The following is a 15,211-nucleotide window of genomic DNA, read 5'->3' on the forward strand; positions in this document are numbered from 1 at the left end:
AAGGTCACTTGCATGGTTACCATAGCCACTGGCAGGTTTCTGCCCTCTGTCAAGATTGCCAAGGTACTTGTTTCACCACCGAGGATATCTACTGTTTGTCGCTACAGCGGAGAGGTCTCCAGGACTGGTGAACCAATCACTCACACCGGTCAGGTGTTCGATGAGAAAGACCCCAGGAGAGCCAGGTTTGTTGGCAGACAGAAGGAGGTGAACAAGAACTTTGCGATCGAGTTGGTGGCAGAGGAGCCGGTGCAGTTCGTTGAGGCCGGAGTGGTGTGCTGTGACGGAGGAGGTGGAGCACTGGGTCACCCCAAAGTCTACATCAACCTGGATAACCACGCTAAAGTGGGTACATGTGGCTATTGTGGACTACAGTTCAAGCAGGGAAGAGCAGAGAAACAAGTCATGCCTCAGCACTATCAGGCTGAGCCAACTACCTTTGGCGAGCTAAAAGGCATGACGACTCAAGTGCTACAGAGACTGTATTGTTATATTAAAGAAGGTGTGTCTTTATTTTCTAAAATGTTCGTCAGATTTAAGTCCCAAAAGAAATGAAAAGGGTCAGAACTGAGTACGCAATTATTCTAGGAGGGTTATTCCAAACGCTCAGAAGAGGCAGAAAATCCAACACAAGAATACCTAAAGAAAGATCCAATTGAAGAACAAATTCACTAAAGGCTTGGGTCCAGAGAACACAAACAAAAGGCACAAGACACACTGTGTACCACAACGACACTAAGCAATGAACTAAACAAGAAACAGGCTTTAAATACACAGATAAGCCCAATGAAGGTAATGCCACTAAAACCAAGACAGGTGTGGCAGTTAACAAGGGGGTGTGGGTAAACACAACACAAACATGGACAAAACAGCTGCCACTAGAGAGCAACCAAAAGACACGCTAAGCGTCTTGCTCCTTTGTGTGTATTAGTATGTAATTTTGGTAAATAAATAATTCTGTCAACTTAAAAACAACGTGAACAGTGAACTGAGGTGACTGGGGGCGGCACTGTACTTGGTCTGTTCTTTTTTCCCTCTACACCAAATGTCTTCACCGAAAATATGCGATCTACAAGCTCACAACGAACCACCTAAAAGAGCGTTTTTGTGTCTGAACAAAACACGATGGGGTCTAAGGCTAGGTTTCCATCGCACCGATTTTGGTCCGACTCGGCCAAATATCAGCATGTCTTCAAGTGGATCTCGGACTTCATGTGGCCAGTCTAGTGCCAGTAATCTATGACATATTTGGGTAAGGTTTCAGGCCAATTACACTGCCACTCACTTGCTCTTTAGGCTGCACTAGCCTTCCTGCTTTCGTGTATAGAGGGGTGGGTTTAAAATCAGTGCGGAGAGAATGCGCCTGATCCCATTGGTTCACCGATCTGTCCGTCAACCCCCGCCCCGTCAACACAACATTACGAGCGACGCCCACTGCACTCTAGTTGGTTGGGGAAATGAAACACTTCCTATACCGGGTACACCGACGTGCTGGTCCAGGCTCTTATTTTTTTAGCAAAACTAAACAATAAAAGCCTGGAGATCGAGGCTACTTGCTCTTAGACAGCCCAACTGTGAAAGAGGCTAGCTAGTTATGGTAGTTAATGAATCGATGATGTCATCATATACGTCATCCCTGCCCAAATTTGGACAGTCCGAGCCCCTTGACGTCCAGCCATTATAATAAAAATACAATATTTCAAATATATAGAACCCTTGAAAACATGTTACCTAGTGGCAGTGTGCATAAGAAATGTGGCGTTAATCAGTCCAGCGGTTTGTGAGATTACCGGAGGGAGGGAGGGAGGGACGGACGGACGGACGGACGGACGGACGGACGGACGGACGGACGGACGGACGGACGGACGGACGGACGGACGGACGGACGGACGGACAGACAGACAGACAGACAGACAGACAGACAGACAGACAGACAGACAGACAGACAGACAGACAGACAGACAGTCTTGTAGTCTCTGTAGCTACAGACAGTCACTATGGTGACCGAGACCAGTTTGATGAAAGAGAGACACGTTTGGTAAAACATACTATGTGTGCATTTAATGATAAAATCCATTTTCAGATGTCAGTGTACAGGTGCATTGGTAAGTCATACAAAAAAGTTATTTAAAATAACAAACAAGTACAGAAATATTATATTTCTCTGATATGTAGTAGTACCACAGTTCAAATCAAACATGTAGCTCCTTTTATCTGCTGGTGATGACGGTCGTATTGCTGTGGTTCCCTCCACCATGGAATAAGTAGTTTCAGATTTCTTTGAACCTGCAACACAAGGTTCAATGACATTGACAATGAGCATGATGACAAATTACTATATATTACTATATATTACTGGTACTATTTCTCTACATACAGTATGGGGTCATAGGTTAAAAACTGTTTTAACCTGAAGAAGACCCAGAAATTGAGATGGTAAGGAGGTATATCGGTCCCTGAAAAGACTGTTTAGTAACGCTTATCTGCATGGTTGACTCCAAAATGAGTGTAATGAATACAAATTAAAAGTATTTTTTATAATGATGTGCATCAAATGGAGTCTGCGACCTTTATTGCAATTCTTAAGTACAGTATGTATAAATACTGTAATTACTATGCACATTTCAATATAGTACTGCTGCATCATGCATTAGTTTAACAGTTTGTGTCGCCTTCTACTGCTCATTTAAATGTATGTTTATACTGTTCCACGGCCCAATGTGAAATACTCTGGTTAACACTTGCAAGGTAACTTAAGAAAGACGTTATAATGAACTTGAATTAATTAGAATCAAACGTAACGTGAATTAACTGAATTAAATATGAAATTGTAAGGACATTTTGGGGGTTATAAATAATCGTAAGTCCTCGCCCTGCACTCACCCTGGTAGTCGTGAGGAGCGTCTACACCATCCCTGCACTTCCTTGTAAACCAGCCTGGATAAAAACTGAGGAGAAACAATCTGTCAGACTTCAACCACAATCAAAGCTCTCTCCTAAGGCTTGCTTTAGGCTTGTTTTACACTTAGTTGCAGGGGTGTCATGCACTGTCCCTCGCCGAAAATAGGCAATATACAAGCTCACAATGTGTCGTGCTGCGATGCGTCGTGTGTGACACACACACTCTGCTAAGTATCAGGCAGTGATGGAAGAAGTACACACATTTTTTTACTTAAGTAAAAGTATCAATACCCTATTGTAGAAATAGTCTGATACAAGTACAAGTTCGGTATTAAAAAAGTACTTGAGTAAAAGTGTCAAAATGTACTTTAAGTACCAAAAGTAAAAGTAGTCATTGTGCAGAAGGTTTTCAAATGTATAAAAATCCTTTGAAAATAGCCGATCTACAAGCTCACAACGCGTAGATTGGCTATTTTCAAATTGCCAAAGTATATACAGTATATAGGTCTGGAGTGGTTTTGTAATAATAATAAAAATCTACAAAGTAACTGGTAACTAAAGTTTTCAAATAACTGCAGTGGAGTAAAAGTACAACAATTGCCTCTGAGATGTAGTGGAGTAGAAGTAAAAGTATTGAAAATTCGAAATACTCCAGTAAAGTAAAAAATACCTAACAATTACAGTAGCACTTGAGTAAATGTACTTAGTTACTTTCCACTACTGGTATCAGGCTTAAGTGTCTGATGTATTACTGACCAGACATGCTAAGACGTCGGAAGAGATGAGCATGTAGAAGACGTTGGTCCAGCCAGTAGGAGAGATGACACCTGCTAACAGAGGGCCGAGTGCAGCTTCTAGGAGACAGCACACATTATTAGTAGACGTCTACATAGAAGATCATTGTAAAGGCTTTCAACCAGAAGGATGTCTTTGAAATTCACACCCAGTTCAAATGGATATATATCTGTATGCATATTAAATGGATGCAACATTGTGCAAATTGATCCAAAGGTTATACGTTCTTAATCTAAAGCCTATTTTATGTTTATCAAAGTCTATAGAAACAACAATATTTACCCACACCGTCTGTCTGTCTATTTGTCTACAGGTATCTCTATTTTGACCGTTCTCTGGGTTCCTACAATTCCCATGATGCAGTTTGTGGACAAGCATCAGCCTATTCGGTTTTTAAGTCTGACGTCTTTTTGTAGTCCGATGTCACTTCCGGGTCCAAGAGGCACCAAGCGCCGTCCACTCTTCATTGTAAACAAACATGTCGGAACCCGTAAATCTTTTTACAATAACCTCCTTTTTCAGAATAGAACCATTGAAGGTTAATAAGGGTCTTAATGCTAATCATATACAGTAAAAAGTAGGCCAATATATATATCTCTGCTGTTCGGCCGGAACCAGCTAAATCCAAAATGGTAATTGTTCAGGAAATGAAAAACAAAATATCAATTTTTCAGAAAATGAAGAAAACCATATATTTTTTAAAACAAAGCAATACTGCCTCATCAAACTTGGTATTGTGACTTTATATATTATCAGATATTTGCATGTGTCATTATATTATCACCACTTTACCCAAATCCAGTGCAAGTGGAGTTAGGAGGTTTTGTCCATCATTGATAAGAACAGCTGGCAATGGATCTCAAAGCTCACAACACATCACAACGCATTGTGAGCTTGGAGATCAGCAATTTATGGTGAGCGCCATCCTCATATACTATAGATCAAGCTGAATTCTGTACTTAAACAACTTTTATTTTAACATGCATTGTAAACAACCATGGATCTAACTGTTACCACTGTTGTTCTTCTACAGTTGAGTGCAACAAACAATTCTGCCTCAATACTCAATCATGTATTTAACAAAAGCGATCATGGCACACCAACAATAAATAAATGGCATATAAATACAAAATACATTCATGAAAAATAGAATCTTTAGCCTATCAAATCTGTAGCCTACTGCACTAACAATAACAACCACAGTTGAATTTACCTATCATATACCTATCAACATTTTATTATCACACTGTTGTGTGTTGTGTGTTGCGTGTGTGTGGTGGGTGTTTCTTAGTGCTTTAGATTGTCATAAAAGCTGTGAAAGTCTTTTGGCATGATCTCCTTGAGCTCTTGGAGATGTTTGAAACAAACTCCTGCACACACTCATTCTCTGTCCATTAACATTTAAAAAGAAAACACGAGCCGATGACCTTTGTGAAGACACCCTTCTCCTCTTTACTGGGGTGACATCTATCAAACCTTGCACATACATTCTCTTCTCTTCCCAGTTTATGTTCTCCCAAAAGCATTGAAAAATCTTCTCCCTGTCTGCCTCATACAGAGCAGAGCTTCTCGAGAGCCTGAGAGGAGGGGGGAGTTGTTTGTTTTTGACGGACAGTTTGAGGGTCCAATGGAGTTAGGAGTTTTCGTCAGAGGCGCTTTTTAATACTTTTCATATGTTATTATTAAAAAAAAAATTACACAGATGTAGAGGGGGTTCAATAGCGTTGATTTATGAAAAAAAAAAAAAAAACTGAAAAAGGAGTTAGCTGGTCCCGGCTGGACACTGACGAATCTTATACATATGTATTTATTATTATTATTAACATTATAATGTTTATTTTTTATATTTATTTATATATATATATTTATATATCTATATATAAAATAACGATTTCCTCTTCTCTTTGTCGTTGCCAGGAGAGCGGTAGAATGACACTTCTACCACTATAAATACCCCGCAATGCATCTCCGTCGTCACGTGGATATATTAGTGTCCATATGTAGATTCCACGGTAAAGATGTTATTATGATTAGTAGGCGATAATTCCAATATTCACTATACACTCCTCATGTTTAAGCCTAACTGAATTATATATTTATGGACTTGTATATAAATTGTATATATTTTTGGACGACGGCATTTAATTTGTCGGCAATACTTTGCCACGCTTTCTCCCTGGATCCATTTATTGCGGCAGTGTTTCCTTTCTTGCTTATTATACATTTTACTTCCTCGTATGATTCCGGGGAGACATCAAATTTCTCTTTTGGGTCTTGAGTCAAGACCCAGGCTCCTGGGGAGACATCAAATTTCTCTTTTGGGTCTTGAGTCTTGGGACTAAGACCCAAAATTTGATGTCTCCCCGGGAGCCGGGACCCAAGCCTCAAGACTCTTGAGCTAAAAAGTTTGTAAACCACTGCCATTTAGAACAGTGGTTTTCAACCTTTTTCATGCCAAGGACCTCTACATTGATATACATTTGGCCGCGGACCCCCATCTGAAAATGTTTTGTGCCAGAGCCCGCCTCCTCGTCCATTCACGCGGGCAGGCAGCTAATCACCACCGTATCCATTCAGCAGAGTGACCCTTGCCTATATAGTGATGCAAATGTATGCCTTTGTCTTCATGGGGTACCAGGAGTGCCAGGGGTGGGGGTCTGGGCCGTCACCTGTACTCACCTGGCATAAAAGGGGCTCTGAGAGCAGCTTGAGCCATTCATTAATTTACTAAACTACAACATGAAGAGACCACCGCTGAAGAATTAATTGATTGATTATACTTGCATATTGTTTTTATTAACGTTTTTCAGTTTTGTAGTCAGTGTAGTGTTGTTGTTAACTTGTTTCCCCCGAGATTTCCCCCCCAGTCCTGATTGGTAATTGGTATTCTGACCTGAAAATGCATTTTCTGTTTAATAAAGAGCTGGAGAGACATGGAGACTCCTGTTACTGAACAAACACTCGAGTCTATAGCAATGAGTACTATCAGAATATAGAGCTATTTAACACTTATTTTAGCCAAAGAAAATCACCTACCTTTAATACTGACATGATACTTACATCATACCGACACAATTCTAACCATGATAGAGACATGATACTGACCATGGTACAGACATAATACTGACTATGATTGACAGCCCTGCCATTCAGTGCTGTGAGAGGGCCCTGATGTGACAACTAGCACTAACTAAGTTGTGAAGAAAACCCTCTTTACAATGACGCAATGAGTCAACAGTGTGTGACAGAGAATGGAAATGTTTACCTTATTTTGTCAAAGTTCAAACTGGTGTTCAAATCGGATTTGCCTAATGTCTGAACAAAGCCAAATAGACCAGAGAATTGCACCCCCAGTGCTTTGGCTTCAGCTTCCATAATGTCCTCTGTAGTTCGAACATGGACTAAGACTGAAAAACACCACATAGATAGATATTGTTAGGCTCAAATATCCTAGCAATAAAAAGACAATTGTGTTCAGGTATACTGTACCAAAAATATATTTAAACACTGGTCAGAAAATACACATTGTCAAATTAAGGCCTGTACAAAAATATAGGAAATTAAATATATTTAATTTAGTAGCTTTATGTAGGATTATGAACCTTTGGGTACATTAACAGTACAACAGCAGTTGTACTTTGGGGTACAAAACACACAGATCAGTCTTTATCCAGGTGATACATGCGTCCATAGAGGCACGCGGTGACCAGTCCAGCTGTCATATTTGAGTGTTTGATGGTCACCCTGCCATCACTGGTCCTGGCCACCTGTTTTGGCTGCTCCAAGACCACACCACTGGCCAGCACCGATGGGTGCACATGTCGCGTACCAAACACCCCCTCTAGCAGGAAGTCCATTTTAGTCTCTGCTTCCTCCACTTCCTGTCCACAGGAGCTGGCCTCCATCCCTGCACAGCGGACTAGCGCACACACCTTTGGAGGGAAATGGGTCACATGATTTTTATTAGACATCCTTTATAACTTTTCCATCCTAGGGGTTCCCAAACCTTTCCATTCCAAGGAACCCCAAATAGGAGGAAATTCTAATTCAATTTGTGAGATTTTGTATACTTTGAAGCCCCTGCAGTAGTCTTTTTAAAACACTTTTAGAAATTCAAAACAGGCTTTCTCATCTGTACCTGCAGGGCATATCGGCCATTCACAGTGTGTGTGCCAGCAAATGCTCCCAGCGCATAGAGCTCTGTACTGCTACCCTCTGGGGACCTCCGGTACTGCAGGTGGCAACAGAGAGGGCCATCGCACACCGTCAGTTCACCCACTGAGCCCTGGAGAAGGACGAAGGTGAAGAGGTCGTACATCATGGATGAGATGAAGGTGTCAGAGGATGGAGGGAATGATGGAGTTACAGTGGGAGGTGGCTGAGGAGAAGCTACGGTCTGACAACTGTCCTCCTGCAGGCAATATCCAGAATCGAGGGGTTTCTCCTCCATCTGCACCACTGCCCCTCTGTCTCCTATCCACAGTGGGTCCAAGACAGGCACTCTGGCCACCAGCAGCTTTCCCTCTTCCGGTTCTCCGTGCCGGGCATGATGGTGGAGACCCGAGGCTGGGCTGAAGATCCCGCTGCCGGTCATGCCCAACACGTCGCTGCGGATGTTAGCTGCCAGTATGGAGACACTGGCACCCAGGCTGACAGCCCGCTGGAACTGAACGGCTGCTAGCAGAGGCAGCTGGTTCATCCATGCGGTGGGGTAGACAAGCTGACGCACACCCTGAGAGAAAGCGACAGATGGGAATGGTAGACGTAAAGATTAGCTACGGCTTGGATCAGACTTTATTTATCGTCGCTGATCGCAATTATCTGATCGCAATTATTTTGCATAGTCGATGGATCTGTTTCCATTCAATCTGTATTAAAAACACCTGAATGGTATGAACAGAAATGTAATATTTCCATTATTATTTCCACATCGTTTCAACTGTTTTTATGTTGAAAAACGTTAATACATTTTCAAACATAGTGAATGAATTAAGAGCAAAACAATTAAGCAATGCTTAATTGTTTTAGCCACTAGGACATATGATAATAATAAAATAATAATCATTATCATAATAATGTAATGCAATGTAATGTAATGTAAGACTGCCAATGGTTAAAATATAGATAGAACGGATATTTTGGTAAAATGTATTGACGTTACAGTAGGTCAATTATAGTGCAGCATGTTATGAAATGGAATAGACACTGGATATGAGTTCTGTGGTTGTGTTCTGACCTTCTCCAACAGTATGACTGTGGGGTCATGAAACATGAGGTCAAAGCAGGTCAAAACGCCAAATTTCCCAGCGAACGGCGTGTCAAAGGTGACGACTTCCAGGCTGGGGGGCTTGTCGAAGGCATTCTCAAAATAAAGGTTGTGTTTGTGGTAGCGTGCCACCAGCAGACCATCGGACCTGGTACCAAAACAATGGTGTGACTATGACTAATTAGATCAAGTTAAAATAAGAAATACAGATGCAAGCAGCAATTAATGGGGTCCAAGCACAGAAGATGATTATGAGAAGGTGATGAAGAGTAAGATGATGAAGAAGATAAAGACAATTACTTTCATAGCAATATGCAGATGAAGAAACAGCAAAAACATAATTTGGTTGTTCACAGTGACAGTTGAACTCACAACCATACACGTAGTGACAGAGTATCACTACTAGAACCCTAGTTCTCAATGTCAGGTCTGGGGACCACCAGTGGTAAAAAAATAAAATAAGTGTCCTTACGGGTCTGTAACTGAGTGTACAAATGGAACCAAATGGACCCTTCAATTTGTACACACTCAGAGTTCAATTAACAGAGTAAATTGGGCTTCCAGAGATAAGAAATACAACAAAAAAATAAGTAATAAATGGGGGTCTGTGGCCTAATCAATGCATATAAAACTGGGTGGTCCTCCAGTAGATTAAAAGTAAAGAGAAACAATGTTCCCCAATAAATGCTGCTATGCTGAGGTCTGTGTTGTACCTGAAGACCACATCTGTGTTAAACTGCCAGCGGCCGTCAGAAGGACAGGGGGAGGAGGACATGGGGTCTGGACTGGCACTGCAAGGCTGCAGGTCGGCCATGTTGGCCACCAGGTAGAGGCTGTTACGACGGGCCATGCAGCTCAGCCGGCCGAGAACCTGCAGGGGAGATCAACACACAAATGCGTTTGAGGTGTACTATGATTATTGTGAATGTTATAGATTGGTGGATAGACAGTGTGGTTGGTTAATGGTGTGCGTCTAACCCTGTGAGGGCCAAATGTCCCTTCAGGTCTAGTAGAATTTGAGAAATAGACTTTGTGACGACTTCCTGGTCCTCCTAAGACAAATGGTTGTTTTATGGTTAAAATATTTGCAGTTATTATACTTACAATTAAGAATTTAAAGGTTACGTTTAGGGGTTCGGTTTGAAGTTATGCCTGATTACAGTCTTCGATGCGCGCTGGTGGCCTGCACTGAAAATAGGCGATCTACAAGCTCACTAAACGTCACAGTGAGCGTGATGCGTTGTGAGCTTGAAGATAGTCTATTTTCTGTTTTAGGATTACTAGAGGTTCGGGGGGGACCTATGTCGCACCACATCCGACTGATTATGCCCAAATTGCCCATATATGGAGATCTCTGTATCTGCTAGTCAGTCCATGTCCCCTTTATGCCCATAGATGGAGATCTCTGTATCTTGTCAGTCCTTGTCCCTTTTGTGCCCATATATGGAACTGACTGATTTGTTTTCGCCTTATGCCATGATGACAAATTGAGGTGAGACAATACACTCCATATTTGGGCGTAGCTGCATTGGTAACTCCTTATGTTATAGTTATGGCTGAGTCATGGTGACATGAGCTTGACATCAGAGGTCCGCCTGCACGCCCGAATATGCCAATCCTAAAATTGCTGCCCTATATGTCCTAAAAGTATAGTAATACAAAAGTGTGCTTGTGTGCGTGTACCTCAGTCTTAGGGTATTTGTCAGGCTGTGTACAGGGGTTCCAGCTCTCTAGCTGAGGGTTGGGTACAGTCTCCAGGTATCCAGAGATGGATGAACGGCTGTAGTTGAAACCCTGAATGCCATCCTCTGGAAACACCAAGATCTGGACACCCTGTGAGAAGTGGAGGTGAGAGCCTGAGAGGGACGTAGGGCTGCAACCATTTATTATTGTCTTAGCGATTATTCTATTTATAATTTTCCTATTAATTGAATGAAAACGTTTTTTTAAATATATATATATATATATTCTTTCTTTTTAATATATCAACAACAAATTGTGAAAAATGTCAGATTATTTATAATCGACTAAATTGATTAGTCTGAATAGCCACTTACTTTAAGCCCTATTTATGCAATGTGATGTGTTGTGAGCTTGTAGATCTGCTATTTTAGATATTAAAAAATAATCTGTTATTACATTTTATAAATAGTGGATTAATATATATATATATATATATATATATATATATATATATATATATATATATATATATATATATATACACACACACACACACACACACACACACACACACACACACACACACACACACACAAACAAACAAACTAGTTCCAGGTAGTATCCTACTTGCAGCGCTGCCCTGGCAGCCTGCTCCTCATAGACATCCAGGTTCCTCTTCATGTGCTCCAGCGCAGCCTCACGGGACGCAGGAGCGCCTGGATCCGGGTTCAGGATCACCCGGTGTTCGTACACTGCTGCGATGTACGAAGAACCTGCACCCTTCTCTGTTTGTGTTTGGCATGACGACGGACAAACACTAAGGAAGACGAACATCCACAGAGCTCTGGGATACATGGCGACATGCCAGTTGCATAAAGATGACCTGACCAAGAAAGACCAAAGCACAAGTAGTCAAAACTGGGACACACGGGTCAAAGGTTCCACACCATCGACCCAGCCCTGAAACATGACTGTCATGGATGAACTTCAACTGGGTATTTGCACTTTCTCCATTTACGGCCCGTATCTACATAAACGTTCAGATTTCAAATATAAAGTGCTAACACCATGGCCACAGATTTTTCTACTATGTTCGGGCCCTCAGAAGTACCCGTATCTTCCGTATTGTTCAATAAAAAGCATTTTAATCCGATCGGTGGCCATTTTCTCCGTATTTCCTCCATATGCTTTCAACTACGCGACCCAGGTTGAAGTTCATCCATGACAACCATATAGAGTTAAAAAATAAGGTCCCAACATACTGTAATGATAGTTTTTCCTCATCTTGCCAGTTAACTTTAGATTAAATGGACATTGTATCTGAAACCACTGACTGCACATACAGTGTATTTATATTGACAAATAATATAACAAAGACGAACACAAACCTTTATTTTGAAGACCGGACGCAGTCTTACGTAGGCACGCACGAACCGGAACCACTACTTTTAATTGTTTGGTCATTTGTGTCTTGCACAACTCTACTCCAGTCTAAGCTCTACTTTGCTTTTATGCTTTGTAGGCTACACGTGAGAACGATCTGTATAAATAAGCCTACCGGATTTGTTTTATATGAACATGTCGTGTGATCTGTAAACTGTCTCGTGTATGATCCACATGACCACATAGCAGGACAATGTCAACAACAGCGCCTGAATCAATGTCAACGACAACGTCTACAACAGCTGCAGAGCCACTGGCAGTGGCACCTGCACCGTTGTTTAAGAACTGCTGGAGCTGTCGGATCCTCTCCGGCGGCGCTTTGCTTCTGTCCGCCGCGTATGTGTACAGTGGAGCCCGCAAGGCGATGGTCCGAGGCGGCCCGACCACCGCGGGGACAGTGTTTCAGATTAGTTTCGCTTTGGGTGAGTTGATTCCTCTCCCTCCCTTTTGATGATTCATAGGTTTGTGCAAAACCAGTGGTGGAGAAAGTACTCAAATGTTTTACTTACGTAAAAGTATCAATACTGCAATGTAGAAGTAAAAAAAAAAAAAAAGGGTTATAAGTTATAAGTCCGGAATTCAAAATGTACTTGAGTAAAAGTACAAAAGTATTGGCATCAAATGTACTTAAAGTACCAAAAGTAAAAGCAGTCTTTATGCAGAATGTCCCATTTCACAAGTTTTCAGAGTAGAACTAAAAGTATTATAAATTGGAAATACTCCCAGCCAGCACGCCCACGTGGGACCCATATGGGCCCAATGCGGGCTACTTGGGTACCAAGTGGGCATGGGCTTGAACTGGGCAAATTATGAGGGTCCCAGGTGGGCTGCATGTGGGCTAACTGGGCGTGGGTTGGAAGTGGGCAAGCCCACGTGGTTCCCGCGTGGGCTGCATGTGGGCTAACTGGGCGTGGGTTGGAAGCGGGCAAGCCCACGTGGTTCCCGCGTGGGCTGCATGTGGGCTAACTGGGCGTGGGTTGGAAGCGGGCAAGCCCACGTGGTTCCCGCGTGGGCTGCATGTGGGCTAACTGGGCGTGGGTTGGAAGCGGGCAAGCCCACGTGGTTCCCGCGTGGGCTGCATGTGGGCTAACCGGCATGGGTTGGAAGCGGGCAAGCCCACGTGGATCCCGCGTGGGCTGCATGTGGGCTAACCGGCATGGGTTGGAAGCGGGCAAGCCCACGTGGTTCCCGCGTGGGCTGCATGTGGGCTAACTGGGCGTGGGTTGGAAGCGGGCAAGCCCACGTGGTTCCCGCGTGGGCTGCATGTGGGCTAACCGGCATGGGTTGGAAGCGGGCAAGCCCACGTGGTTCCCGCGTGGGCTGCATGTGGGCTAACCGGCATGGGTTGGAAGCGGGCAAGCCCACGTGGTTCCCGCGTGGGCTGCATGTGGGCTAACCGGCATGGATTGGAAGAGGGCAAGCCCACGTGGTTCCCGCGTGGGCTGCATGTGGGCTAACCGGCATGGGTTGGAAGCGGGCAATCCCACGTGGTTCCCGCGTGGGCTGCATGTGGGCTAACCGGCATTGGTTGGAAGCGGGCAAGCCCACGTGGCTCCCGCGTGGGCTGCATGTGGGCTAACTGGGCGTGGGTTGGAAGCGGGCAAGCCCACGTGGTTCCCGCGTGGGCTGCATGTGGGCTAACTGGGCGTGGGTTGGAAGCGGGCAAGCCCACGTGGTTCCCGCGTGGGCTGCATGTGGGCTAACCGGCATGGGTTGGAAGCGGGCAAGCCTACGTGGTTCCCGCGTGGGCTGCATGTGGGCTAACCGGCATGGGTTGGAAGCGGGCAAGCCCACGTGGTTCCCGCGTGGGCTGCATGTGGGCTAACCGGCATGGGTTGGAAGCGGGCAAGCCCACGTGGTTCACGCGTGGGCTGCATGTGGGCTAACCGGCATGGGTTGGAAGTGGGCAAGCCCATGTGATTCCCACGTGGTGTACATGCTGGCTAACTGACATGTACATATGGGCTAACTGGGCATGGGTTGGAACACACACACACACACACACACGCGCGCACACTCACTCACTCACTATAAATCGAATAATGTGTTAACAGATTTGTTTTTGTTTTTTGTTTTACCACTGCCAAACTAAACACTAATGCCAAAAACAGCCAATATACAAGCTCACAAAGACGGACAAACTATTCAATCCCATTTTAAGTTGTACTATATCTTCCTCTTCTACCCCAGATTTTAACCCAGTTTCCTGCACAAGTGCTGACATATTTTACCATTAAGATAGAGCCTGCCTGTTCAGGGGATGATTTCAATCTTGACCATCAGGTCAGAATTTGTGTCAGATCCTGTGTCTAGGTGAGACATGACCTTTGACACAATCGAAATGTCTCAATAGAAGAGCAGGGAGACTAAATGCAACCACCCCAATTATATATATAGTATAAGTTATATTGTATGAACATACTCTACCATACAGATTGGACATTACATTGTATTTTTAAGTATTTAAGTATTTGTTTTTATTTATTAGAGATGGCCATGGCAGGTTAACTGTTTAACTGTTAACCGTTTAACTGGTAACCATTAAAAGGATCCCTGGCTAATAAACCAATCTACAAGCTCAAGCTTGTAGATCGGCTATTTTTGGCAAAGAGGTTTGGTGTAGAGGGGGAAAAAAGAGCAGACCAAGTACAAGTTTACTAAGGGTTAAGTGGTTAAAGCCCAACTCACTTTTTCTTAGATTTTAACAAGTATAAATGTGTCGTTTGTGATAGGGAGCAATGATAATACAATTTGTTCATAAGCTTGTGGATTCAGAGCTTTCTGCTTTCTTTCAGTTACATGTGCTGCTTCAAGTCAAACTACATTTGTATTATCCTGTTCAAGTCCAGACTAAATCCCCTCCCCCTGACTGCCTGTTAATGGCCCTATCTGAGTGTGACCCTGTGGGGGTCACACACAGATAGCAACAATGGAACAATGGGTATTCAAATTATCACTTCAAGGCATGCCAGACTAGTCTGGGTTTGGGTGGTTTAGTTTATTTATTTCTTTAAAGTTTAGTTTTAATTTTGTATTGTAATATGGATTTTTTTTTTAATAGCCGACCTACAAGCTCTTTTTCAGATAGATTGTTTTAGTTAACTTTGAAAATACACAATCCTG

The 15,211-nt window shown here is 43.1% G+C and overlaps 1 protein-coding gene and 1 long non-coding RNA gene across 4 annotated transcripts; both read right to left on the bottom strand.

Annotated features, from left to right (window-relative positions):
• Positions 1–2,091: 2,091 nt before the first annotated feature.
• LOC308094943 lies at positions 2,092–3,754 on the bottom strand. Its single transcript, XR_013933998.1, has 3 exons — positions 3,658–3,754; positions 2,884–2,948; positions 2,092–2,286 (listed from the first exon to the last, which is right to left on the bottom strand). It is a non-coding gene; the product is annotated as an uncharacterized lncRNA (long non-coding RNA).
• Positions 3,755–6,867: 3,113 nt separating this feature from the next.
• On the bottom strand, positions 6,868–12,447 carry btd (biotinidase). Of its 3 annotated transcripts, none has more exons than XM_080442188.1 (7): positions 12,034–12,447; positions 11,273–11,528; positions 10,646–10,795; positions 9,676–9,833; positions 8,933–9,110; positions 7,835–8,428; positions 6,868–7,628 (listed from the first exon to the last, which is right to left on the bottom strand). In XM_080442188.1, exons 2-7 carry the CDS (start codon positions 11,498–11,500, stop codon positions 7,356–7,358), a joined length of 1,581 nt encoding a protein of 526 aa, XP_080298314.1. In that variant the 5' UTR covers positions 11,501–11,528; positions 12,034–12,447; the 3' UTR covers positions 6,868–7,355. The 3 variants fall into 3 exon arrangements, with proteins under 3 accessions (XP_080298314.1, XP_080298312.1, XP_080298313.1); XM_080442186.1 differs by having other exon boundaries at positions 11,252–11,528; XM_080442187.1 differs by lacking the exon at positions 12,034–12,447 and having other exon boundaries at positions 11,252–11,989.
• Positions 12,448–15,211: the final 2,764 nt, after the last annotated feature.

Source organism: Gymnoscopelus braueri (genome assembly GCF_963280865.1).
Source record: "Gymnoscopelus braueri genome assembly, chromosome: 11".
NCBI lineage: Eukaryota > Metazoa > Chordata > Actinopteri > Myctophiformes > Myctophidae > Gymnoscopelus > Gymnoscopelus braueri.

Coding starts and splice junctions, on each gene's coding strand:
- btd (XM_080442186.1), bottom strand. CDS start 11,500: ATGTATCCCAGAGCTCTGTGGATGTTCGTCTTCCTTAGTGTTTGTCCG. Junction 9,111..9,675: donor AACACAGATGTGGTCTTCAG/GTACAACACAGA, acceptor TTTTGGTACCAG/GTCCGATGGTCTGCTGGTGG. Junction 7,629..7,834: donor ATGGCCGATATGCCCTGCAG/GTACAGATGAGA, acceptor TTCCCTCCAAAG/GTGTGTGCGCTAGTCCGCTG.